At 46.1% G+C, this 24793-nt stretch overlaps 1 protein-coding gene across 8 annotated transcripts in view; it reads right to left on the reverse strand.

Moving 5' to 3' along the window:
* The window catches only part of ENOX1 (ecto-NOX disulfide-thiol exchanger 1), a 628404-nt gene that overhangs the window by 57597 nt on the left and 546014 nt on the right, over positions 1-24793 (reverse strand). For all 8 annotated transcript variants that reach the window (XM_075591092.1, XM_075591093.1, XM_075591094.1 and 5 more), the window contains one exon: positions 20099-20283. In XM_075591092.1, coding sequence (XP_075447207.1) covers positions 20099-20283 — 185 coding nt within the window. The remainder of the gene's footprint in view (positions 1-20098; positions 20284-24793) is intronic.

Raw genomic sequence — 24793 nt, forward strand, 5'->3', positions numbered from 1 at the left:
GTGTCGCGCAGCCTGATTCCTGGTTCTGGGCTCAGAACCCTCAGTTATATGGAGACTATCTTCTCGGAGGCCATGCCAAGCAGTGACTGCGGCCTGCCGGCTGCAGACGGATCCCCGTCAAGGTACAGACGGTGCGGAGCCGTGGTGATATTATCCACGCTGGAATTCACCCCACGCGTAGGAGGGCGTCTCGTCGGATCAGGCGGATCCACTTCAGTTGTATAGCGGCACACGTGGCTGGAGCCCGGGCAGGTATCTATAAGTAGTGCACCAACACGTCAAGGGATAGCGCTATCTCCAACACACGTGGGTGGGGTTTGGACATAAGGTACTTTGGGGAATACCTATGTTGATGTGTACACCCGGTGCACTGCTATGTATGTGGTTATATGCATTATTCTGTGTGGTACAGAGTACCGAGTTTATTAGTAGTAGCAATAGTAAACCAGTTATTAGCATACACTGTGTGCGTGTCTTATTATTGTGGTTCCTGTAAGAGGACCATCCCACTCAGATGGGAACCCTTACAGGTGGAGCCGCTGTGTTTGACGAATCAGGTAACCCCAGGCTCCCAGTGGCGGAGGTTCAGACCTTCTGTGAGCCTATCAGGTGACGCACCACGCCTGGTAACACAAGTGTAGATTTCCCCACATGGGTCCCTATCTGCGATTGGGGGGGGGAGGTGTTACATATATAAAAACACATACATACACACATCCTCATCATTATCATCAAAAAGTACTGTAGAATTATAAACCAACGCAGCATAAACTTTTCACTTTCACATATGTATTGTTCTTATAAGTTTCCTTGGTATCCAGAGATCTTAAATCTAAAGTTCTTCATAAAATAACATGCTGCAGTATAAACCAATAAAACACGTAAGTATGCACTTTTAGGGGTGTAAATCTTTCGTAAGCATATATGTCAAAGCCTAAAACATTATTGGTTCCAATAATTAGACCTGCTGACCTTCCAATGCCCTCTAGTACCTCCAAAAAGAACTGTCCTGAAGAGTATTATAGTAAATAGGAGGGCACAGGGCGCTTATAAAACAGAATGAGCATTTGAGGCATGGCTATGGCAAAATTTGTCATACTAAAACACAGGGGATTAAAGTATACAGAGATATGTTCCATTACTAAATTGTATTGTGTATTCATTTTTAATTGGCAGAGAGGGTTATTTTTTACTTGAACTGCAAGGCTGCAATTTATCAAAAAAAGCATTTATATTATATCTCCAGTTCTGAGTTTTCTGTTCCCATTTATTACAGAAATCATGTAATGGGCATTTCATCATGTAGAGCATGAAAACACATTACTGGGGGGAAATGAAAACCAAATTTATTCAGAGGGCTTTAATGTATAAAAAAAAAGAGAGGAAAAAGATAACTGAAGAAAGCCTGTTAAAATATTGCATCAACAAAACATTTGCCTTTCAAAATTGTGTAGGGGGACGTGTGCTTTAAATAAAGTATAATTGACAATTCTTTGCATTGATTCAATTGGATCCCATACAAATATGTAACAGTGAAAAATGAATTTGCAAGATATATTTTGCATAATTAGCTTTAGCGAGAAAAATTAGATGCAGAAAATACATTATGTTTTCCAAGCGGTCCTTAAAAAAATGAATTATAGCCACGGTATAACAGAAACACATTTTTTTGACTTGTGTGATTAATGAGTATGCAGCCTTGCGTGGAATAACATGAGAAAACAGTAAAATGGTCACTACTGCAATCCTTCTACAGGCCTGTCACATCGCTTTGATAACCACTATATGGGAGGGTGTGAGCATGCAAGCCTGTGGCTATTCATAGATTGATGCTGCTAAGTGGACTCGCTGAGGGGATGTGATCGTGCTCCTAAATATGATCTATTCATTTTGACCAGATATTGAGGCCTTCACATAACTGAATTGAAATATATACAATATTTTAAGAAGATTTAGGTCTGTCTACACTTTCTAAAAATAAATATGAAGACCAATGGTGTTACAATGCTGATATTCCTACCGAAACAGAGTTGAATATTTTTTTTCTAGATTCAAATGTTAATATTGAAAAAATCATATAAGTATATTTCTTGGGAAGAATTTGATTTAAGTAGAGTTAGGAAAATCGTGTAGCAGTGCAGTAGCTGGGCAATGAAACCTGGTTTTAACGAAACGTGTAGTAGTGAATAGAAAAATGTGTTTTGTAAAGTTTACAGATTTAGTTACATAGTAGAGGACGTTGAAAAAAGAAATGCGTCCAAGTTCAACCTATGCTAAATTTGGACAACAGATACGTATCCTATATTTCTACTCACAGTACTGTATATTAATCCAGAGGAAGGCAAACACAAAATACCAGTGAAATATCATCCAATGATGACTCATAAGGAGAAAAATAAATTCCTCCCTGACTCCAAATATTGGCAGATTACTCCCTGGATCAACATCCTACCCATGTTTACTTATTTGGTATATCCCTGGGTACCTTTCCTTTCTAAACAAAATTGTGTGTGTGCCGAGCACGCGCATTTTAAGTGAAATTTTTTGTCTTTTGTCACACAAATTGTATTTGTGATGGGGATGTTTTTAATTAAAAATCAAAACACAATTTCAGTGACAAAACACAAAAAAGTGTGATTTAGAACACACGTGCACGGCACACATCCCGTTTTAGCTTTTTGCACTAATATATTTATACTAATTCCTCGTGTTTGTGTGTGTATGAGTCTCTGTGTGTGAGACTGTGTGTGTGTGTGAGACTGTGTGTGTGTGTGTGAGACTGTGTGTGTTTGTGTGTGTGTGTGTCTGTTTCAGCACCAGGATCTCGAGGGACGCGCCTCTCTCACTCTCTCCATGCTCGGTGTTTCCGGCTCCTCTCCTCCCCCTCGGTCCATCCTTTCTTTGGAGGTGCGCATGCGCAGAGGCCCGTGGCCAGGTGCATAGGCCTGTGGCTGTTATTGCGCATGCGTGCTGGAAAAGGGGGGAGCTCTCGGTATGAATGTGCTCAAAGGGCCTCTGCACATGAGATGGCTCTGGTTACATCCTCTGCGCATGCGTGACGGGAACGCTTGTGCGCATGCATGCTGGATGGGGTAGATGGAACATCAACGAGAGAGGACATGCGCAGATTGTGAACACAGACAGAGGGCATGCGCAGATCTCCGTGGACAACTGTAGGCATGGAGGTGAGTGTTGGTGAGGGCGGCCCAACGGCCTCATCTGCCAGCACTGACGTCACTTCCATAACTTAGTTCCATCTCCTAGAAAGGCGATTTGGTGCCTGCAAAGAAGTTTCACTTCAAAAATATCCAACCTTTTTTTGAAGCCATCTATTGTATCTGCTATCACAGTCTCCATGGGTAATGAATACCACATTTTAACTGCCCTTACTGTGAAGAACCCTTTCCTTTGTTGCTGGTCAAATCTCCTTTTCTCCAACTTCAGGGATAACCGCGTGTCCTTTGTACTGCCCTTGAAATGTTCTTTTGAAAGCTCCTTATATTGTCATAGAATCTATTTGTATATAGTTCTATCCCCTCTTAGATGTGTAAGGGGTTCCCTTTACTTTCCTGTTGGTGTCCCTTTACCACCTGACATAACTGTGTATGGAGATCCAGTTTCAGATTAAATTGTAATATAGGGTTAAATGTCTGGGTCTATGCAGAGAAACACCCCCACCAGGTGAAAGAAGATGCATTGGCAACAAATAGCTGATATGATATCACTACTGAAGGCAGTAAGGCTGTGCTTATAGTGCTGGCGATGGCGACGCGACCGATGACGTCACCCGTCGCCACCAGCGAAAGTTGTAATTTGATGCGACTGTCGCCGGCGACGTCTCAAAAGGGGGCAAGCCGCGGTTTCTGATTGGTTTAGAGACAGTCACATGTTAAATAGACCCGGCTTCCAAATTTTCAGACGTGACGCCGCTCTGTCGCGCTTACAATAAGCGCTGACGATGGAGTCAATTGATTTATTTTGGAGCGACGTTGTGTCGCTTTCGCAAGCCACTATAAGCGCAGCCTTAATCTGCAGACGTTTTCTAGGAGAGGCAGACATCTTTAGGCCGCGTCCATACTATGTGCGACCGCACGCGCAGCATGAACAAAAAAGCCGTACCTCAATGAGGCAGGCCATAAAACGTGTGACCGCCCACGCGATGAAGCGCGATGACGGAGCAGATTTTTCACGAAACTATTTTTCTGTTTTTGTCACGCGATGGCCAGGTCACGTGGGCGGTTCAGCAAATGAGGGTGAACCGCTCACGTGATGTCACGGCCACGTCTCAACCAGGCCTCCCCGTCGCTATGGATCACAGGCCACAGATCACTCGGCTAACAGGCGCGCTTGACGCCATGTACTCCACCGTGCCAACGCGGCCACTATATCTGAGGCCTTAGTTGGAGAAAGCTGTTAGCCAAGCAGTGCAGTTTTTTCCGGCACCTGGAAGAACCGTTAGTGTTTTGGGAGAGTGTGTGTTCACTTTCATTCACACATTTGTCACAGAGTGTTTTTCCTAAGGGCGTTTGCGCCTCATTCTCTTTTTTGCTATCTAATGGGGGACTAGCAAGTTGCAGCAATCAAAACGAAGGTTTAAATACTAAGGCGCAGTTAGAATATTTGGAGTTGAATTGACACCAAAAAAACAGAAAAGTCTATTGTGTGCGCCTGTGTACGGACCGTTATATTTTCACTGTGCACGGTAAGAAACAGCAGGGCCGCCATCACGCGTGGAGCGGCTGCTGAGGGTGGCCCTCCTTGCCGAACCAAGAAGTTGTCCCAGACTGGAAGTAGGTTGTGACTTCTGGGATCGACTAAGCAGCAAGGCCCCTGCATACCAAATGCAAGCAGGTGAGCCCCTCTCTCCCCTGGTCAACAGGCCCTCCCAGGCTGTAGAATTTTAAAAGCTCCCTTCTCCTGTGCAGCAGAAAGTTCCAGCACCACTCACCCCCACTCATTCACTTGGGGCCCACTACATTTGTGTCCTGGGCCTCATAGAAACTAGTGGCATGCCAGAGAATTAGTTCTGTAATACGTTTTAGTCATATACATTGGTGCAAACTGGTATTAAAGCTTCAGACCAAGCAAAATCCTACGTGGTTTTTTTTTTTTTTAAATAAATCAGTTCTATACTATGAGAAAATACTTGTAGCATTTTTTTAAACAACTCTGAATTACATTTTTCATCTACAGTATTATAATGTAAGAAACATTTTTTGTTTCTATAGCAACCATTTACAAAGTGACATCCCCTTTCTCTTCGGAAACAGGTTCTGGCACACTCCTTTTTGAGTCCTTCCCTCTATCTAGGAGTGCACCAATTGTATGTAGTGACGGCCTAGTCACATGATTTTCCACACAGAACTTTGCATCTTTTGTCCTCTTCTGCTGCACTGACTACCATTTAGTGAACCCCTGAGTCGAATCTTCGCCGATCGATCACAGGAGAAGGGACCGATTGGCAACTTAGCTAATTACTTATCATTGTGTGGATTGTATTGATGCACATATTAAAGGGATAGATATATATATATATATATATACAGTGCTTGACAAATCACCCAAAAATCTACTCGCCAAACCAAAAAATCTACTCGCCACCTAGCCCCGCCCCCAGTCCCGCCCATAGCCACGCCCCCAGTCCCGCCCATAGCCACGCCCCAACCCCGTTTAAAAAAAAAAAGAAATGTAATAAATTTCTAGTAAGAACAACATTCGTTTTTGACATAAGTTTATATTTATTGTAGTAAATTTATACTTTACTACAATTAGTCCTTGTTACGTGTGTGTGTGACTAGTTTCCTGCACCCATTAACCAGTGTCTGGATGCCCCATCTTCACAATATCTAAAGCAGCAATCCTGCCTGGGATCTTACCTGATCCGCAGTCCCTAAATGTCCAGGTACCCGCATTCCCGCAATGTTATACATTGGAGGGGATGTGTTCCCTACCTGTTTTCTGGGTTAGGGGGGATTCCGATGTCTTCCGTGTGACACTTGAATCAGATCTGGAAGAAAGCAGTATAAGGTAAATAATATATCCAGATCCAGAGTCTGGGAGAGGGAGAGAGGGAGAGAGAGAGACACAGACAGAGAGTTAGAGAGACAGATGGAGGGAGAGTTAGAGAGACAGATGGAGGGAGAGTTAGAGAGACAGATGGAGGGAGAGAGAGAGAGACAGATGGAGGGAGAGGGAGAGAGACAGATGGAGGGAGAGGGAGAGAGACAGATGGAGGGAGAGGGAGAGAGAGGGAGAGAGAGGGAGGGAGAGAGAGAGAGGGACAGAGGGAGAGGGACAGAGAGAGAGGGACAGAGAGAGAGGGACACAGGGACACAGAGACACAGAGGAACAGAGACAGAGGGACAGGGAGGGAGAGGGACAGGGAGGGAGAGAGAGGGACAGGGAGGGAGAGAGAGGGACAGGGAGGGAGAGAGGGAGAGAGACAGAGGGAGATAGACACAGGCAGAGAGGGAGATAGACACAGGCAGAGAGGGAGATAGACACAGGCAGAGAGGGAGAGAGACACAGACAGAGAGGGAGAGAGACACAGACAGGGAGAGAGACACTGGCAGAGAGGGGGAGAGGGGGAGAGGGGGAGAGACGGAGAGGGAGAGACAGAGAGGGGGAGAGACAGAGAGGGGGAGAGACAGAGAGACAGAGAGGGGGAGGGAGAAGGAGAGAGACAGAGAGGGGGTGATTGATTGACGTGGAGGTGACTGACTGCGGGGTGGTATTACTGACTGTGTGACTGGGTGGTATTACGGACTGTGTGACTGGGTGGTATTACTGACTGTGTGACTGGGTGGTATTACTGACTGTGTGACTGGGTGGTATTACTGACTGTGTGACTGGGTGGTATTACTGACTGTGTGACTGGGTGGTATTACTGACTGTGTGACTGGGTGGTATTACTGACTGTGTGACTGGGTGGTATTACTGACTGTGTGACTGGGTGGTATTACTGACTGTGTGACTGGGTGGTATTACTGACTGTGTGACTGCTTGGGATTACTGATTGGGTGGGATTACTGACTGTGTGACTTGGTGGGATTACTGACTGGGTGACTGGGTGGTATTACTGACTGTGTGGGATTACTGACTGGGTGACTGGGTGGTATTACTGACTGGGTGGTATTACTGACTGGGTGACTGGGTGGTATTACTGACTGGGTGGTATTACTGACTGGGTGACTGGGTGGGATTACTGACTGGGTGACTGGGTGGGATTACTGACTGGGTGACTGGGTGGGATTACTGACTGGGTGACATTACTGACTGGGTGGGATTACTGACTGGGTGACATTACTGACTGGGTGGGATTACTGACTGGGTGACTGGGTGGGATTACTGACTGGGTGACTGGGTGGGGGTGGGATTACTGACTGGGTGGGGGTGGGATTACTGAATGGGTGACTGGGTGGGATTACTGACTGGGTGACTGGGTGGGATTACTGACTGGGTGACTGGGTGGGATTACTGACTGGGTGTTGGGTGGGATTACTGACTGGGTGACTGGGTGGGGTAGGATTACTGACTGGGTGACTGGGTGGGATTACTGACTGGGTGGGATTACTGACTGGGTGTTGGGTAGGATTACTGACTGGGTGACTGGGTGGGATTACTGACTGGGTGACTGGGTGGGATTACTGACTGGGTGACTGGGTGGGATTACTGACTGGGTGACTGGGTGGGATTACTGACTGGGTGACTGGATGACTGGGTGGGGGGGTGAGGGGTGGGATTACTGACTGGGTGGGGGGTGGGATGGGTGACTGTGGGGGGAGTTACTGACTGGGTGGGATTGGTGACTGGGTGGGATTACTGACTGGGTGACTGGGTGGGATTAATGACTGGGTGACTGGTGGGATGGGTGACTGGTTGACTGGTGGGATGGGTGACTGTGTGACTGGTGGGATGGGTGACTGGTGGGATGGGTGACTGGTGGGATGGGTGACTGGTGGGATGGGTGACTGGTGGGATGGGTGGGGGGGTGACAAACTGGGGGGGTACCTCTGGTGTCCTGCATATACACGTTCTCACACACACACAGGGGGGGGACACACACAGGAGGGGGGGAACACACACAGGAGGGAGGGGAGAAACACCCCCGCAACTACAGTATCTCCCGACCCGCGTGGGCAGCAGGAGCGGGGAGGAGAAACACACGCACTACTACCTCCCGACCCGCGCGGGCAGCGGGAGCAGTGGGGGAAGGAAAATCACCAGCGCCATTACCTTCCAGACCGCGCGGGCAGCGGGAGCAGTGGGGGAAGGAAAATCACCAGCGCCGTTACCTTCCAGCCCGCGCGGGCAGCGGGAGCAGTGGGGGAAGGAGAAACACCCGCGCCGTTACCTTCCAGCCCGCGCGGGCAGCGGGAGAGGGGGGGGAAGGAAAATCACCAGCGCCGTTACCTTCCAGCCCGCGCGGGCAGCGGGAGAGGGGGGGGGAAGGAAAATCACCAGCGCCGTTACCTTCCAGCCCGCGCGGGCAGCGGGAGAGGGGAGAGGGGGGGGGAAGGAAAATCACCAGCGCCGTTACCTTCCAGCCCGCGCGGGCAGCGGGAGAGGGGGGGGGGAAGGAGAAACACCCGCGCCATTACCTTCCAGCCCGCGCGGGCAGCGGGAGAGGGGGGGGAAGGAGAAACACCCGCGCCATTACCTTCCAGCCCGCGCGGGCAGCGGGAGCAGTGGGGGAAGGAGAAACACCCGCGCCATTACCTTCCAGCCCGCGCGGGCAGCGGGAGCAGTGGGGGAAGGAGAAACACCCGCGCCATTACCTTCCAGCCCGCGCGGGCAGCGGGAGCAGTGGGGGAAGGAGAAACACCCGCGCCATTACCTTCCAGCCCGCGCGGGCAGCGGGAGCAGTGGGGGAAGGAGAAACACCCGCGCCATTACCTTCCAGCCCGCGCGGGCAGCGGGAGCAGTGGGGGAAGGAGAAACACCCGCGCCATTACCTTCCAGCCCGCGCGGGCAGCGGGAGCAGTGGGGGAAGGAGAAACACCCGCGCCATTACCTTCCAGCCCGCGCGGGCAGCGGGAGCAGTGGGGGAAGGAGAAACACCCGCGCCATTACCTTCCAGCCCGCGCGGGCAGCGGGAGCAGTGGGGGAAGGAGAAACAGTGTATTTAAATTGCATTTCATTCCACCCACCTCCACATCTGTCCAAAATCCTCTATGACCGGATCAGTGCAGGAGCTGACACAATTATACAGGAGGATATTCAGTATAAAGGAGGAGGAGGAGCAGACGCACGCACACACCTCTCCCCCGTGCAGAGAAGGAAGGGCAGTTTTAAGTCCTGGCAGCTCCATCCCGCGTCACAGCCAATCAGCTAGAGGAATTTTTTTATTTATTTTTTCCGAGCAGGGGATTTTTTTTTTTTTTCCGAGCAGCGGATTTTTTTTTTTTTTTTGCAGAGCAGGGGAAATGTTACTGGCCACGAGCCAATTTCCGATCGCAGCTGGCGAGTTGGCGACCGGGTTTGTCGAGCACTGTATATATATATATATATATATATATATTTTTTTTTAAAGCGGCAGCTTGGACTGCTGGTTTGAGATGTGGAGTAGCTGTGATGCCCATACAGAAAGAAATTATGTACTGTACTAAAATATTTTTTAGGTATGCATTCAAAATTTTGTAGAAACTGCATTAAAATTCTGTGCTAAGTTTTTTTCTGGCATAAAGCCTACAAATTCAGTTTAAAATATTAGTGCATACTTACACATACTGAAATTGCTTAGCATTAGGTTAAAAACTATGGATGTTGCATGGATGTTCCATTATATATATATATATATATATATATATATATGTACAGTGCTTGACAAATCACCCAAAAATCTACTCGCCAAACCAAAAAATCTACTCGCCACCTAGCCCCGCCCCCAGTCCCGCCCATAGCCACGCCCCCAGTCCCGCCCATAGCCACGCCCCAACCCCGTTTAAAAAAAAAAAGAAATGTAATAAATTTCTAGTAAGAACAACATTCGTTTTTGACATAAGTTTATATTTATTGTAGTAAATTTATACTTTACTACAATTAGTCCTTGTTACGTGTGTGTGTGACTAGTTTCCTGCACCCATTAACCAGTGTCTGGATGCCCCATCTTCACAATATCTAAAGCAGCAATCCTGCCTGGGATCTTACCTGATCCGCAGTCCCTAAATGTCCAGGTACCCGCATTCCCGCAATGTTATACATTGGAGGGGATGTGTTCCCTACCTGTTTTCTGGGTTAGGGGGGATTCCGATGTCTTCCGTGTGACACTTGAATCAGATCTGGAAGAAAGCAGTATAAGGTAAATAATATATCCAGATCCAGAGTCTGGGAGAGGGAGAGAGGGAGAGAGAGAGACACAGACAGAGAGTTAGAGAGACAGATGGAGGGAGAGTTAGAGAGACAGATGGAGGGAGAGTTAGAGAGACAGATGGAGGGAGAGAGAGAGAGACAGATGGAGGGAGAGGGAGAGAGACAGATGGAGGGAGAGGGAGAGAGACAGATGGAGGGAGAGGGAGAGAGAGGGAGAGAGAGGGAGGGAGAGAGAGAGAGGGACAGAGGGAGAGGGACAGAGAGAGAGGGACAGAGAGAGAGGGACACAGGGACACAGAGACACAGAGGAACAGAGACAGAGGGACAGGGAGGGAGAGGGACAGGGAGGGAGAGAGAGGGACAGGGAGGGAGAGAGAGGGACAGGGAGGGAGAGAGGGAGAGAGACAGAGGGAGATAGACACAGGCAGAGAGGGAGATAGACACAGGCAGAGAGGGAGATAGACACAGGCAGAGAGGGAGAGAGACACAGACAGAGAGGGAGAGAGACACAGACAGGGAGAGAGACACTGGCAGAGAGGGGGAGAGGGGGAGAGGGGGAGAGACGGAGAGGGAGAGACAGAGAGGGGGAGAGACAGAGAGGGGGAGAGACAGAGAGACAGAGAGGGGGAGGGAGAAGGAGAGAGACAGAGAGGGGGTGATTGATTGACGTGGAGGTGACTGACTGCGGGGTGGTATTACTGACTGTGTGACTGGGTGGTATTACGGACTGTGTGACTGGGTGGTATTACTGACTGTGTGACTGGGTGGTATTACTGACTGTGTGACTGGGTGGTATTACTGACTGTGTGACTGGGTGGTATTACTGACTGTGTGACTGGGTGGTATTACTGACTGTGTGACTGGGTGGTATTACTGACTGTGTGACTGGGTGGTATTACTGACTGTGTGACTGGGTGGTATTACTGACTGTGTGACTGGGTGGTATTACTGACTGTGTGACTGCTTGGGATTACTGATTGGGTGGGATTACTGACTGTGTGACTTGGTGGGATTACTGACTGGGTGACTGGGTGGTATTACTGACTGTGTGGGATTACTGACTGGGTGACTGGGTGGTATTACTGACTGGGTGGTATTACTGACTGGGTGACTGGGTGGTATTACTGACTGGGTGGTATTACTGACTGGGTGACTGGGTGGGATTACTGACTGGGTGACTGGGTGGGATTACTGACTGGGTGACTGGGTGGGATTACTGACTGGGTGACATTACTGACTGGGTGGGATTACTGACTGGGTGACATTACTGACTGGGTGGGATTACTGACTGGGTGACTGGGTGGGATTACTGACTGGGTGACTGGGTGGGGGTGGGATTACTGACTGGGTGGGGGTGGGATTACTGAATGGGTGACTGGGTGGGATTACTGACTGGGTGACTGGGTGGGATTACTGACTGGGTGACTGGGTGGGATTACTGACTGGGTGTTGGGTGGGATTACTGACTGGGTGACTGGGTGGGGTAGGATTACTGACTGGGTGACTGGGTGGGATTACTGACTGGGTGGGATTACTGACTGGGTGTTGGGTAGGATTACTGACTGGGTGACTGGGTGGGATTACTGACTGGGTGACTGGGTGGGATTACTGACTGGGTGACTGGGTGGGATTACTGACTGGGTGACTGGGTGGGATTACTGACTGGGTGACTGGATGACTGGGTGGGGGGGTGAGGGGTGGGATTACTGACTGGGTGGGGGGTGGGATGGGTGACTGTGGGGGGAGTTACTGACTGGGTGGGATTGGTGACTGGGTGGGATTACTGACTGGGTGACTGGGTGGGATTAATGACTGGGTGACTGGTGGGATGGGTGACTGGTTGACTGGTGGGATGGGTGACTGTGTGACTGGTGGGATGGGTGACTGGTGGGATGGGTGACTGGTGGGATGGGTGACTGGTGGGATGGGTGACTGGTGGGATGGGTGGGGGGGTGACAAACTGGGGGGGTACCTCTGGTGTCCTGCATATACACGTTCTCACACACACACAGGGGGGGGACACACACAGGAGGGGGGGAACACACACAGGAGGGAGGGGAGAAACACCCCCGCAACTACAGTATCTCCCGACCCGCGTGGGCAGCAGGAGCGGGGAGGAGAAACACACGCACTACTACCTCCCGACCCGCGCGGGCAGCGGGAGCAGTGGGGGAAGGAAAATCACCAGCGCCATTACCTTCCAGACCGCGCGGGCAGCGGGAGCAGTGGGGGAAGGAAAATCACCAGCGCCGTTACCTTCCAGCCCGCGCGGGCAGCGGGAGCAGTGGGGGAAGGAGAAACACCCGCGCCGTTACCTTCCAGCCCGCGCGGGCAGCGGGAGAGGGGGGGGAAGGAAAATCACCAGCGCCGTTACCTTCCAGCCCGCGCGGGCAGCGGGAGAGGGGGGGGGAAGGAAAATCACCAGCGCCGTTACCTTCCAGCCCGCGCGGGCAGCGGGAGAGGGGAGAGGGGGGGGGGAAGGAAAATCACCAGCGCCGTTACCTTCCAGCCCGCGCGGGCAGCGGGAGAGGGGGGGGGAAGGAGAAACACCCGCGCCATTACCTTCCAGCCCGCGCGGGCAGCGGGAGAGGGGGGGGAAGGAGAAACACCCGCGCCATTACCTTCCAGCCCGCGCGGGCAGCGGGAGCAGTGGGGGAAGGAGAAACACCCGCGCCATTACCTTCCAGCCCGCGCGGGCAGCGGGAGCAGTGGGGGAAGGAGAAACACCCGCGCCATTACCTTCCAGCCCGCGCGGGCAGCGGGAGCAGTGGGGGAAGGAGAAACACCCGCGCCATTACCTTCCAGCCCGCGCGGGCAGCGGGAGCAGTGGGGGAAGGAGAAACACCCGCGCCATTACCTTCCAGCCCGCGCGGGCAGCGGGAGCAGTGGGGGAAGGAGAAACACCCGCGCCATTACCTTCCAGCCCGCGCGGGCAGCGGGAGCAGTGGGGGAAGGAGAAACACCCGCGCCATTACCTTCCAGCCCGCGCGGGCAGCGGGAGCAGTGGGGGAAGGAGAAACACCCGCGCCATTACCTTCCAGCCCGCGCGGGCAGCGGGAGCAGTGGGGGAAGGAGAAACAGTGTATTTAAATTGCATTTCATTCCACCCACCTCCACATCTGTCCAAAATCCTCTATGACCGGATCAGTGCAGGAGCTGACACAATTATACAGGAGGATATTCAGTATAAAGGAGGAGGAGGAGCAGACGCACGCACACACCTCTCCCCCGTGCAGAGAAGGAAGGGCAGTTTTAAGTCCTGGCAGCTCCATCCCGCGTCACAGCCAATCAGCTAGAGGAATTTTTTTATTTATTTTTTCCGAGCAGGGGATTTTTTTTTTTTTTCCGAGCAGCGGATTTTTTTTTTTTTTTGCAGAGCAGGGGAAATGTTACTGGCCACGAGCCAATTTCCGATCGCAGCTGGCGAGTTGGCGACCGGGTTTGTCGAGCACTGTATATGTATATATATATATATATATATATATTTATATTACCGAAATTATTATTAAAAAGGGTTATTTTTACATTTTAATTTCTGTTAATTTGTTTTTAAGTAAATATAACCGTAAACAAAATAAATAATACAACTATACTGTAAATGCATGAGGACAGAAAACAATAAAACATTGACTAATAATATGTTATATAAATAGTACAGTGTGTCTCTTGTACGGAATAAAGTACTTAAAGTATTACAATGTAAATAACAAAAAAATTGATTATACTGTATTAACTAACTAGCTGATATACCCGGCGTTGCCCGTGATGTAATGTTCTGGCTCCCCCATCCTCCCTCTCAACTCCCCCCCCCCCTCTTCACAGCTGTTCAGAGCTGCGCCCCCCTCCCCCCACTGTTCACAGCTCCGATTCCCCCCCACCCCCATTCAATACTTTGTTTCCCCCCTCCCCCCCGTTCACAGCTCTGTTCCCTTCCCCCCCTGTTCACAGCTCCGTGCTGGCAGCTGAGCTGACTGAGGGGGGAAGTGTGTGTCAGTCAGTGAGTGAGTGTGTGTGTCAGTCAGTGAGTGTGTGTGTCAGTCAGTGAGTGTGTGTGTCAGTGAGTGTGTGTGTCAGTCAGTCAGTGAGTGTGTGTGTCAGTCAGTGGGCTTCCCCCCTTCTCTCCTGACTCCCTTTCCCCCCCCCCTCTCTCCTGACTCCCTCTCCCCCCCTCTCTCTCCTGACTCCCTCTCCCCCCCTCTCTCCTGACTCCCCCCCCCCTGCGCCAGCGCCTGTCCGCTGGGTGCCGCCATCTTACTGGGGGCAGCTGCAGGGGGAAGGGGGTCCTTCCGGAGGCTGCCTGCCCACTGCCTGTCCACTCGGCACCGCCATCTTACCGGAGGCAGCTGCAGGAGGAAGGGGGTCCTTCCGGAGGCTGCCTGCCCACTGCCTGTCCCCCCCTTGCGGAGCTGTGTCGGCAGCGACACTACCCGCATGCTGCTGCTAGCCGGGGCTCGGGTGAGCCTGGGGGAGGTGAGCTGGGGGAGGGGTTGGGGGAGGGGAGCCGACGGGGAGATGAGCTGGGGGGGTGATGGGGGGGGGAGCCGGCGGTGAGGTGAGCTGGGTGAAGAGGTGTGTGTGTGTGTCAGTTGGGTGAGGCCGAGGGGGAAGGTGAGCTGCGGGTGAGGAGAAGAAGAGAGTGGCAGTTGGGTGACGTCATAGAGCCACCAATCCGATTGGCCAGAGGCTGAGGACCAATCAGATTCACCACATCTACTACCAGACTCACAAATTTCAAATTTATATATTAAGATAACATTTTTTTTGACTTGCATCATTTACTAATCAAAATGTAGTTTAATTGATGCATTGTGGTCCAATTATTTTATAAAATGAATTAAATAAAGTATCCCAGACAGCTTGCTGCTTCATGTGCTGATGTGTGGTCTACAAGCATGGAGTAATTCGTTAATACTAAAAGCAATTGATTGAAATAAATTAACTTAGGCTATATTTTTTATGAAGCTACTACCAGAAAAGATGCACCATGTTTTTCAGCACCTTGCATAAAGGCACAGGTAGATACACTCTGAAACACATTTCCAATGTCACTATAATGTACAGTTAAAAAAAAGGGATATGTCCTGCAGCGAGTTGTCTCAGGCAATAGTTCCAAACATAGGAAAAAGAACAGACAGAAAACACAGTGGTGTATTATGGGTGATAAATATCCCAGTTTCCACTAGATAAAATTATGAGACACTTACGTTATTCAAATTAACGGTGTCTCAGATCTATGAATACATTTATACTTCCAAACTCCCAGTTGATAACAATATCTTGAAAAAGCAGAAGAGAAGAAAACACGGCATAATAAAGTTTAATAAAAAATATTAATATTTTTTATTAAACTTTATTATGCCGTGTTTTCTTGTCTTCTGCCTTTTCAAGATATTGTTATCAACTGGGAGTTTGGAAGTATAAATGTATTCATAGATCTGAGACACCGTTAATTTGAATAACGTAAGTGTCTCATAATTTTATCTAGTGGAAACTGGGATATTTATCACCCATAATACACCACTGTGTTTTCTGTCTGTTCTTTTTCCTATGTTTGGAACTATTGCCTGAGACAACTCGCTGCAGGACATATCCCTTTTTTTCTGCAACTCATTTCTGCAGGGACGTGGAATTCCATCCTTGGACTCTAGCAGCGGGACTTGAGTAATTTCCCTATATATGCGATAGTGTAACTTTGTTATAGTTTGATGTATTGTATTTTACACGTATTATAGACACAATTTTTATATATAACACTTCACTTTATTTGGTTTAGTGATTAGCGCTGCTTTCTTTCTTTTTTCACAATTATAATTTACAGTAACTCGTTGACATTTGGTTCCAATCAACTGTGTTTCATACTTTGAAATATTCTCTCATATAATTTCCAAGCAATTAAATAACAGGATTTTTTTTAGTAACTTGTACATGAAAAAATATAGCAAGTATTTTTACAATTAAAATATATTCAAAATGTATACCATTGAAATTGTGTTTAAATAAAGTATCATATGTATAATGAAATGTACTGTAAAAAACATTGCAGTTATAACTCTAATTCTATTTTAATACCACCAAAGACTGCTAATAACACATAATAGCATCTAATTTCACAATCCAAGACTACATTTCAAAATCTGTTTCCAAACATGTAACATACTGATAAGGTATACTTTACCAAAATATTAATGAGGGTAATTACAGTTACATATTGTAGTAGATGAGGTTGAAAAATGACATACTGTATGTCAGGTGTGTGCAAACAGGGGGTGCAGCACTTACAGAGGCCCCGTGCTCTTCCCCAAAGCATTTCAATTAAATGCTGTGGGATCGCGCAAGGCCTCTGTAAGTTCCCTTATCTAATCTCTGGCTTCCTGAGATGTGTCGCCATGGCAACACAGCATCAAATGACGCAGTGGGGTCACATGATGTGTTGCCATGGCAACACGATGTCACACGACGTTGTGACGTCAGAAACGCTGGTCACAAGGTAAGGGGTAATGGGCCTGTGGTTATGTCTCCTCACCAATGTGATTGGAGACCGGTCCCTGAAGAGCTGCAGCTGATGTTCTTCCTTCTTTTTAATTTGATTAATTATATTTCATAAATATGGTGCTGCTTAGTGTACTGGTTATACCTCAGTATTGCAGGCAGGAGACTTTAGTAAGTAGAGCGCAGGATGTGGTAAATACCAGAACACTGGCTGCAGTATGATCAGCACACATACAGTACAGCGAAAACAAAACTCAGAAAAAAAGAACACAAACAAAGAACACAGGCTATGTTTTTTCACCCCAGCCACATTTCATTTCATGGTTTGATAAGGGAATTATTAGGATATTTTGTAGGTTTTGATACGTTATTTATTGATTTTAAATCTCAATTTTTATTGAATTTATCAGGGTTATGGGGTACAAAAAAAAAGATAAGGGTATAGAGTATGCCAAAACATTGTTATGATCCCTTTTGGGTACATACATATTGTTGTACACAGGATGTGGAGGTTACAAGGGGGGACAGGTTAGTAATCAAACATTATGGGGATCTCGAACTTTGTTTTGTCCATTTCCAGTATTTTGAGGCGGCCGGCTTTCCCTAAATACTCCTGAATTGCATGGCTATTTTTGGCTGTTAGATCCGAGGTTCCCATGATATTACATAGTCTATGGAAATATTCCCGGAAACTTACGCCTACATCTTTTGGATCCAAAACTAGAGTCTAATCTGCTCAATATTGATCACGTTTGTTTCATTTATTAGCTGGGAGAGAATCCGCCTTATTAGCTTTGGCATTATATTTCTTTTTCATCCAGTGCAGTGATTTTTCCATTTTGTCTTGGGAGAGGACATTAAGCGCCCCAGAGAGCCCAGTCAGTTTCTCCCAAGCTTGTTTAGTGGGTTGTCTCTTTTGCTGTGTTCCCAGCTTCTTTATTCCATTTTTATATTATTACCTTTTTTATTTTCTCCATTTGATCTTCTCTTATTATGTGTGGCTATGCTAATGAATACACCTCAAATCACGGCTTTTATGAGATTCCCAAAACCATACAGTAGTTGATAGGATATCAGGTGTGCAAATGAGAGAAAATATGTAGGAATTTCCTCATAAATTTTATGTCTGGTTTCAAGGGTACATAGAAGTGTCTCATTTAGCTTCCAGTTGAATGGCCTATTTGTAGGGCCTTGTCCGCTCAAAGATATAGTCAGGGGGCCATGGTCCGACCAAGTAATCTCAAGGTATTACGACATTAAAATCCCCACCTGTTATTAAGGCTCTTTTCTTACGATGGATAAGCGGTTGTGAGAAATTATCCAAAAAGGCCACCTGTCCCGAATTTGGTGCGTAGGTATAAGCCAAGGTTACCAGAGTGGGGCCCAACATACTTATATGGGAATGATAATGGAAAACAGACTACAACAACCGACGTTGCAAGGTTATCAAGATAAGACAGATGTTATGTAGGATAGTATCCAGTATATAACTAGAATGCATCCAAGCCAGTTTGGGGCAGCAGTCAACTTGCGTTCCGAACAAAACATTTAAACATTCATCATGGTTGTGTAACCTCTATATGGGCATGGGGAGGGAAGGGGGAGGGAAGGTCTGACAGCCAGAAATGCTACCTTAACCAGGCTACAGCAAGAGTCCAGGTATCTATATTCAATCTGTATATTACTGTTCTTAGTGGGCCTGGAGTTTTTTCAATCTGCCATGCTCCATCCCGAGTAGTGCATCTTTATGGTGATCCTACCTACCACTCTGGTCTGCAGGCATCCAACTGGATTATCAGGGCCTCTCTCATCCTCCAGACATCCATTCTTTTTGCGGCAATCGCATGCGCTTGGTTGGGATCCCCTGGTCCTCTTACAGCTGGGGCAACAGAAGGTTCTTGTTCTTCAGAAATCCCAGGACCTCCGCCACTTTGCGTACCATTATTTGGGAGTCCACTGACAGCATAATCAGTCGAAAGAGGAAGTCCCACCAATATTTAGTCCCGCTGTCTTGTAGGACTTCGGTGATGGGCCTGAGGTTATGTCTCTTCACCAGTGTGATTGGGGATAGCTCCCTGAAGAGCTGCAGCTGATCTTCTTCATGGGTAATACAGTGGAAATGTCTGTCTTTATCCATGAGCAAGTTTACTGCATGGGGATAGTGCAGCTTTATGATAGTATCTCTGAGTTTCTGGTCATCTGTTGCTCAGGGGGCTAGTGCCCAATGCACGCTGTCGATTAGGAGCTTTTCTGTGACCATGTTTGGGACACGTGTCTGCATTAGGATTATTGTATAGAGTTCCAGCTCATCCGCTTTAATGGATTCAGGAATATTCCTAATCCGAATATTGCTATTTCTGGACCTATTCTCTGAATCTTGTAACCTTTTCTACAACATGGTTACCTTGTTCTTCAGGCTCTGTGATGCTGCTGCACCTTCTTGTTGATCTTGCACCACTCCCTCTATTTTACGTTCCGCCGCATCCATCCTGCTTAACACGTTTTTAACGTCTCCTCGCATTTCAGCAAGTGAGTGCTGCAGCTCTTGTTGGAAGGTTTGTTTGATGGATTACAACATCTTATTGAAGTCCCCTTTGTTGAGTGTGGTATGGTCCTTTGATTCTGAAGCTGAGTCATAGTCCGGAGTCTCACATGGTGTTCCACCATTTTTGAGTTTGGCATGGATCACTCATGTGGCTTAAAGTACTTGGTTAGCTCCTCTGACGTTTTTTGTCTGTTCGCGTTCGCATGTCTGGGTGGTCAGATGTTATGTGGGGCATTCTTGTGGCTTAAGTGATAGCCAACTCTGTTCTGGCTAAGGAGTACTTAAAGCAGCAGAGATCCAGGGTCAGGTGGCCATCTTAGTTAGCGCCATGCATGCTTCCATTTTGATACCTTTTAATGGACCAACATATCAATTGTACCATTCAAAACAAACATACGAATGCATGTAGAATACAAATAAATAGAGAACCACTAAGTTATCCCCAAAACATGGCCTTGTGGGATTTATTAAGGAGAGTGTTAACAAACATGCACCGGCATCGAAGTTGGCAAATTTTAACCTGATCTTATTTATGCACCAAACATTTTAGGCGCCTGAAAGCTGTAGGTAAATAGAAACACAGGCTGTAAGACCCATCACTATGGAATCACTATCATTCTTCTATGAGGAAAAATGTTTTAGAACTGTACAGTACTGTATGTGCATTTGATATTTTATTTGAGAAACATTTCTTTACATACAGTAGCTCACAGCCTCACATTTTAATGGTAGACTATTTCTGAGATATCTTACCTGTTGCATACTTTGCATTGTTTGTTGTAAAAACTGCAACTGCTGGTCCCTGGTTAGGCTTTCCTCTGTCCAGCCGTGATGCCCCTTCTCTTGTTTTAGAAGTTCCACTTCGTTCCTGTATGCATCCAACTGCCACCGCAGACTGTCATTTTCTTCTTTCAGTGCATAAGCTTGAGCAGTTAAAGCTGAAAGGTAGAGGATAAAATAAAGAGTTTAATAAAAACTAAAAAAAAAGATTAAAAAAATCTGTCACCAGTCTAAACATGGAATATTGTTAATCTTTAACCATCTATTAGCAATTGTAACAAGCAGTAACTATTCATAATTTTCCTTACCATTAATCATCATCACATAATATATAAAATAAATTGCCAATTATTAAAAACACTCTACAGTAAGTGCTTGCACCTAGCAATAGCACTAATTAGAAGAACTCCTGGATACCGCCTCTATCCAAGTTAGGATGAAGCTAACACAATCAGTGGATTCTATTATCATCTACGGAACTGCTGTGTAATACATTTAGAGACCTCATCCTTAAACAGGCTAGAGTGTGGTGGAATATTTGTGTAGTAGAGAATTAAATTAAGATACCAAGAGGGTTAAGAATAATGATTTTTTTAATTGCAGGAAGTAGATGAGGGACCATTCAGAGCTAGGTGGGAGTGGATTCTTAACAGATGTTCCCTAGAATTGATGCAGTTGTTAGTTACACATGACAAATACATCTTGTCGAAAGTAAAGCAGGATATTTCTCAGATTAAGCATGACCTTAAACACCTAGAATAGGGTTGCCAGATGTCTCCTATATACGGGATTGTCCCTTTTTTCAATGACTTGCCCCGTTGTCCCTGAAAGGTCTATCGGGAGGCATAATTGTCCCATATCTCATGGGCAATTGGACAATTCAGGGACGAGGGCTCATCTGGCAATGATGGGAGGAGAAGGATGGCAGCAGTACTGTGGCAGAAGGTGGGGATGGCGGCTGGGGACAGCGGTGGATTTGAAACTCTGCCATCACTAGGCACTTAGCTGTTGCGGCCACCTCCTTGCTGCTGCCCCCTTGTCCTTCTAAACTGCAGCGTCACCAATGTGACGTTGCACAGTATTGCGTTGCCATGGTAACACGACATCATGACGTCATTTGACGCTGTGACGTCTCGTTGCCATGGCAACGAGGCGCTGTATGACATCGCATTGGTGGCGTCCGTGGCGTTCTTTGGCACTGTGGTTCAGAAGGAGGAGAGCGACAGGTAAGGAGGTGTCAGCAACAGCTAAGTGACTTCCCATCAGAGCCGATAGGCCTGAGAGCGTGGCAATAGTATATGGGGGCAGACATTTTTACTGCCCCAACGCCCAGGCCTGATGGGAAATCTGCCACTGGCTGTGGAGGAGAACCATGGCAGCACCAGTAGAGGGGCAATGGTGGATCCCGTCTCAGTGGGATATGACCTGGAAGTATACCCAACATATACCCATCTGGCTACACTTTATAGATGTCCTGTTTTGTGGGACGGTATGACGTCAACCAGCCTGAGGATTTATAAGCCTCCCTCTTCCCTTGTAAGTGACGGCCTTGATTTTAAGTTACTTTTAGCGAAACGCGCATTGGGGGTGTCAGCACGCAACAGCACATCACTAAATCACTAACACGCTGGGACGCCAAGCAGATACTCTAGTACTTATATGATTGTTCTTCACGGGCCTGCAAGTGAGCTCTACGGCCTACTAAGAATAGTACAGAATACAAAATGTGGATGATTAAGTAATTTTAGGGTGACACAACCCAGCGGATGTCATCTAGGATCAAGTGAATCGTACACCTGTTTACGGATGATTAATTGTTCAGATAAGGATAAGATAACTTTAGTACATTATGATCTTACACACACGTTTTTGAATGTCCACCATATTTCATGATATGGCATTTAGATGCATACCTGTGCAATATTTTGTAGTCTGACAAATTATCTTATTTACTTGGGGACATGATCACGCACTGTGCCCCACACCGATTGACATGTACAATATTTCCCATTGACTGTGTGCTGACGTTCTATTTATATCCTATTACCTTGTTATACAGTACTTTATGGTAATAAGTATCCAGGTATTCCACCTATTTTAGTGATTCTAATAGAATTCACTGATCGGGTTAGCTTCATCATAACTTTGATAAGAGACATTATGCAGGAGTTGTTCTAATTAGTGCTGTTGCTAGGTGTTGACACTTGTTTTAGTGTTTTTAAGAATTAATTGGTAACATATTTTCTATTATTTTTTGTATTGTGTTACGCATTAAATATTGATTGATAGTTTGAGATACACTCCAAATGCCTTTCATTTATGAGGTTTCCAACCATATCGAGTGGTGACCTTCGTTTCTTGTTTGTGACTTAATCTTCACCTTGGAGGAGCTCCAACACAAATACTTCATGAATAGTTTTGTATAATAATGTTATAGTGTACAGGTTTATGATGCTTACTGGTGCAGGTCCAACCCCTTCTTTATGAAGCAACGAGTCACATCTACTTAGATTGCATTTGCTCTCGAAAAAGCTGCCCAGCATAGTAATAGTCACAATGTTTAAACTTTTAGAGATGACCAGCAACTTTTCATAGTCACTTTTGCACATCATTGAATTCAGTAGGACAATAGGTTAATACTATACAACTCATCATGATGCTTATTGGAAGGCTTTCTGTGAGTGCATATCCGTTAATTAAGCAATTGTGACCTGTGCTGAGGTGTTTACCAGTCAGATAAAAATACCTGCTTGGATGACCAGTTAAGTCAAACGGGCTATTAGCAATATGGCTTCATTAATGTGTAATAAAAAGGAAGTTAGTTTTCAAGATAGCAGTATATGAGTTTTTCATTGAACATTTTACTTGTACAGGGTTTCAACAGGACCAATCGGAACTCAACTTCATGAATAGCCCCCATCAGCTACAGTATATAGTTGAGTATATTTTCCTCAATCTGATTTATTTCCTTGTTTTTAAAGTGATTTTATTTTCTTGCAACTATATTGTTGTTACAGCAGTCTGGATTTAACAGCACCATTAGAAAAATATATGCATGTATACTCAATCTTTTCTTAGTGCCAATCCCTTTAAGGCAACACTTTAAAGCAGGCACCAGCTGAAGGAGAAATATAATGACTAAAACTATATAAAAATGTAAATGTTGATATGAAAAAATGTGTTGGTGACACTAGAACATTACCGCATTAGTAGCATTGAATGACACTTAAGTCATTTCCCTGGGACGCTCCATTTGGACTGTTTTCAATTTAAAATGACATTTTTATTACCATAACTGATAGCAGGTGTTTGTGAGAAAATCGATTAGTATGCAGGGATGAAAATTACTTCTCCCAAATGAATTGCACAGTCTGTAACATAAGATGAAAATTGAGTGGCAAAGTGCAAAAGGCCATAAAACACGTACCAGCAGCATTAGATATATAAATTTCCTGGGTGAAGAAAAACATAGGAGGACATTGTGGTGTCATATGTGAAGATTGCATTTCTGCCACTACTACTTAGCTACAGAGTATTTTCATTCTTTTTTTATAATTTTATAGTACAATCCTGGATTCTTCCTTGGACTGCAATCTCTTGCCATTATGAAGAACAGCTGCTCTGAAAATAAATTAATTCAATTCTTCTCAAATCCCATGTTGAACAATGCCACTGATTTCAATTTGGATGAAGTTGTCTATTTTTTATGAGAATCTCTAGTAGAGCACATGGCCTAATAATCAGTTTCTGGTGAGAACGTCAAACAAAGACTCTTGTATGGGTTACACAAGAAAGATATTTAAAAAAGGTCTTCATTACTACAATAGTCTACTACACGTAATGCTGTGAGCTTAAAAAACTCTAATTAGCCACATTCAGAAACGCTCATAAAATATGTGTAATAAAATGTAATATTATTCCTTTTAAGGAAAAAAAGGGTGCAGGGTACAGAGCTGTACACACACACCATACTGTATTTCCCCGAAGAGCTCACAATCAGAGCGATCCAGTTACTTGCTCAATGACGCAAGTCACTGACACTCAGATTCACACTGGTTCAGCCACTTCAAAGGCAATTACATAACCCCCACCTGGTACCTAACCATAAACAATATGACTTATTTAACGCAACAAACTATTTGCCATAAATCTAATGTATTTATCGTTAAAAGCACCTTGTGCTGTATATTGAACCAACATGAAAATAATGCAAAGGTGTTCTTGTACGATTGCAGAAGGTCTCTCTCTGTCCCAAAGATAGTTCATGTGGGAGGAAGAGATTTTGCATTCTTGGAAGTCTATTCAAATATAAGGAAAGTGGTTTTGCTGCTCATGTAGAGGTACATATGACAGCCTTCCACATCTCAATGTAGTTTTATAAGTAAATCCAAGTGATAATAATATAGTTGAAATAAAACTCAAAAGTGTTTTATACAGTACAGTGAATAAGTCATACCACGAAGTGCACGTGTGGCACTTCTATCTCTGTATTAAGTTTTAAAAGCAACTTCACGAATATGCATGACAAAAACTAAGATACATCCATGCTCTATAGTGCAGAAAAATAATGGTATTATGACTCGTGATAACACCTGTTCTCTTTACAGGTCCAAAAAGTTGTGACTTATGACACCTGTCCAAACCTTTCTTCATTCAAAAGAATTACTA

Source organism: Ascaphus truei, chromosome 3, assembly GCF_040206685.1.
Source record: "Ascaphus truei isolate aAscTru1 chromosome 3, aAscTru1.hap1, whole genome shotgun sequence".
NCBI classification, from domain to species: domain Eukaryota; kingdom Metazoa; phylum Chordata; class Amphibia; order Anura; family Ascaphidae; genus Ascaphus; species Ascaphus truei.